A 3812-nucleotide genomic window follows, 5' to 3' on the forward strand; every position below is an offset into this window, starting at 1 on the left:
TATACAGTATATGTACATATACATGTAAATATATATTATTGATCCCAAAGAGGTACATATATATCTACATATATATGTACCTCTTTGGGATCAATAATATATATATGTACATATATACATATATAGTATTAAAGAGTCATATTTAAGTGACTCTTTAATGACCACACTTAAGTATATATTTTTAAATTATTGCTTATATTTACTAATATTTAACACTTTGGATGTTTGTCAGCGAATAAATAATTTCCTCTTTGGGATCAATAAAGTATTTTCCATTCTGTTTAATAATTTCTTAGTAATAATTAAATTCTGGTTATAAGATTCTGTGTTTTTGCATAAAAATGTAATGAAACCAAAAAGAAACCCAGAATACTGGAGTCCTGACAGAAATCCGATGCTAAGAATATCATCTAATTGTTTGTCCTGGTAGAAAACAACATGTGAAACAGATTTTGCGAGTAAATAATTACATGGATTTCTGTGTCTGTGTGTTTGTCTGTTTTCGAGTTTTTGTCTCGTTGCTTCATGTTGACACTTTCAAATTGCCTGAAACCGCCAGAAAATACGAGCCGAACTCGGCGCAGGCTAATGTCTAATTAAATCTAAGAAAATCTGTTTTACTGCAGCAACAAAATGTTTCACAGAACATGAAAAAAATTATATATAAACTAAAGCAGCCTCTGATACACGTGTTTATGTATTTAGGTTTGGGGGGGGAATCTGAAATAGAGCAGCTTTTTAAGTAGATGACATTAAAATCAGAGTCTAGTTGAGATATCACCATTTTCATTTCTGTTGAACATCTTCAAAATGGGAAAGACAAGGAAACAGCTCCTAATTCAGATGTTATAATCGAGGCACAAACTTTCACATAAAAACAAAATTAAGAATAACAAAATTTCTACATAAAATGTGTGAAGTTGGCAAAAATATTGAACTCCAGTCCAAAGAAATTTGCGAAATATGCATTTTCTTAATGCAAGAAGTGAAAATAAAAACTGTGCAAACAGCAGAAATGTTATTTCCAATGAGTAAAAACTGAAAACACAAGCAATTTGTTGAGAGCAGTGATGATTATGTTATGTTGTATTTAAGAGTTTTAGCGGCTGCTGGGAGGAAGGATGTATGATTACGCTCTTTTGTGCACCTGGGATGTACTGAGACGAACTGTTTCACTTTTTAAACCTTTCTTTAAATGTTGAACAGGAAAAAAATTGAACTAGTTCACTTTTCATGTGAATTTAAATCTGCATTATTTAACATTTCTAAGCAGATAATTGATTAAAAAAGATCTATTTTTGTAATCTCTGAAAAGATGATCTTCCAGAGCTACTATTGCGGTCCCCACCAACCAATCAGAGCCAGGAGGAGGGTCTTAGCGCTGTCAATCAACCTCATATACACGCTGCTAAACGTGTTAGTGGGTGAGAAACAACTCACAGTTACAGGAAAATATCCGCCGTCATTGGGGGCTATGCTAACTAGCCTTAGCATTCACAGAGCGCTATGCTAGCTTTAGCGTAGCACAGAGCAAAAGGGTGGGAGGGAGGAAGGGTGAGATAGTTATTGACAGCGCTAAGACCCGCCTCCTGGCTCTGATTGGTTGTCTCTAGTTAGTTTCCAGCTAGTTTCCCAGATTAACTTTTCATATTTTATTCAACAAACGTAAAAAAAAATATATATATATATATTTTGTCAAAGTTACATACTGCAGTTTTAATGAAAATGTTCAAATTGTGAATTGGAAACACGGATCCACTGAACTGGTTTTACTTCTGAACGCTTCAGCTTCGGATCAGTTCTGACTCCTGGTCTGTGTCGCCTTCAGGTCCGGAATGCTCCAGGAACTTCACGGCTCCCAGCGGCGTCATCGAGACGCCGGGCTTTCCCGAGAAATACCCCAACAACCTGGAGTGCACCTTCATGATATTCGCCCCCAAGATGGCGGAGATCACGGTGGAGTTCTACAGCTTCAACATGGAGCCCGACACCACGCCGCCGGCCGGCGCCGTCTGCCGCTACGACTGGCTGGAGGTCTGGGACGGCTTCCCCGCCGGTGAGGAACCAGAACCACACGCTCCGTTAATGAGAATCAGAGAGTTTAAACTACAGACATACATTAGATTCCCTGTGAACAGATTTGACATTATTCAGTTTGAACTGCAAGATTATTGAAATTTGATTTTTGAATAACAAATTTTCAAAAATCGAAAATTAACTTTTCATGTTTTATGTTCAAATGTTGAACAAGAAACATGAAAAGACTAGTTCACCTTTCATGCGAATTTAATGCAAAGGTCTCAAATTTTTAGTGCCAATAATGTAAAAATTAAACTAGTTCCCCAATAAATTTAGCTCCAAATTTTTACATTTTGAACAGAGAACATTTATTTTTTAATGAGCTCACTTTGAACATGAATTTTGAACAATATTTTCAATAAATATTGAGTTTGTAGTTTATTTGCAGTCCTCTGCATGACTTTGTTAAATAAAGACAATTGGACATTTTTGGCACTATTGGAAAAAGGTTTGTACAGCCCTGTTCAAGGCAAACGGAGTGAAGTTTGATTAAATGGGACTAAATAGGAGCTGCTACTCAGTGGAGCTGAGAAAATGAGTAATAAACAGAATCGTTCAGCAGGTAATGGTCGTCCTGTTTGAGTCCAAACCAATTCTTCTTTGCACAAATGGCATCTGGATGTACCGACAGCGGAGGGGGGGGGGACGCCCACGCAGCTCGCTCATTGTTCCTTCACCAACCGCGTTTGGGAAACCGGCACATGATTGACGGAGACGCAACCTGTTCACACTCCCCTCCTCCAGCTTGGACGGCTCGTCTCTGCCTCCATTGTTGCCTAATTAGCCGTACGGCGCGCCGATAATCACCAGAGCTGCAAACCTGGGCCGGGCGCCTGGCCCGCGGCGCCCAGAGAGCCTTTTCTCCCCGATTACTGGCTCGGGAACCTGAGGGACTGGCTCCGGTACACAGAAACTGACACGCACTTTAAAGCGGCGCCAACCTGCCAGGACTCTTCCTGTCAAACGGTCCACCGTGTTGGTGCGCGTGTCGGCGCGCGCTCAGGTGCATCTGTGCTCAGGAGAGTTTGTGGGTTTGATTGAGCCAAACGTGTTTGTCAGGGAAGATAAGGGAGCGTCTCTGCAGGAGGGTTCACTCCGACACGCATTGATCTCGTTTCCTTTCAACTTGCTCCCTTTAATTAAAATTCAGTCAACTTAATCAGACTTACAGACATCTGCAGCTTCCCAGGTTTTCTTTAGATCAGTCAAGTTTATTTCTGTGGCACATTTCAGCACTGAGGCAGTTCAAAGAGCTTCACATCATGAAAACATTAAACATCATTACATTTCGTCAAATTCACATTCAATATGGCTTAATGTTCCATTTATTATGAATCAAAAGCAACTCTAAAAACATGGGCTTAGCCTTGATTTAAAGCACATGTCAAACCCGAGGCCCAGGGGCCAAATCTGGCCCGCCGTAGATTTTTATGTGGCCCTTTAGACTCCAAATTACATCGGTTAGTCCCTCCAGTTTTTCACAAATCAGCAAATCCAAATGTAACAAATTGTCACCTAGTAACCCCAGCTAAGCTAAGCCCCGTTACCTAGCAACCTCAGCCATGCCCAGCCCCATTACCAAGCAACCTCAGCCATGCCCAGCCCCGTTACCTAGCAACCTCAACCATGCCCAGCCCTGTTACCTAGCAACCTCAGCCATGCCCAGCCCCGTTACCAAGCAACCTCAGCCATGCCCAGCCCCTTTACCTAGCAACCTCGGCCATGCCCAGCCC

General features: G+C 40.9%; 1 protein-coding gene across 1 annotated transcript in view; it reads left to right on the forward strand.

Moving 5' to 3' along the window:
- The window catches only part of LOC103479471 (neuropilin-1a-like), a 63423-nt gene that overhangs the window by 38157 nt on the left and 21454 nt on the right, over positions 1-3812 (forward strand). The window contains exon 4 of the mRNA XM_008433901.2: positions 1829-2056. Coding sequence (XP_008432123.1) covers positions 1829-2056 — 228 coding nt within the window. The remainder of the gene's footprint in view (positions 1-1828; positions 2057-3812) is intronic.

The sequence above is a fragment of the Poecilia reticulata genome, linkage group LG17, assembly GCF_000633615.1.
Source record: "Poecilia reticulata strain Guanapo linkage group LG17, Guppy_female_1.0+MT, whole genome shotgun sequence".
Classification (NCBI taxonomy): domain Eukaryota; kingdom Metazoa; phylum Chordata; class Actinopteri; order Cyprinodontiformes; family Poeciliidae; genus Poecilia; species Poecilia reticulata.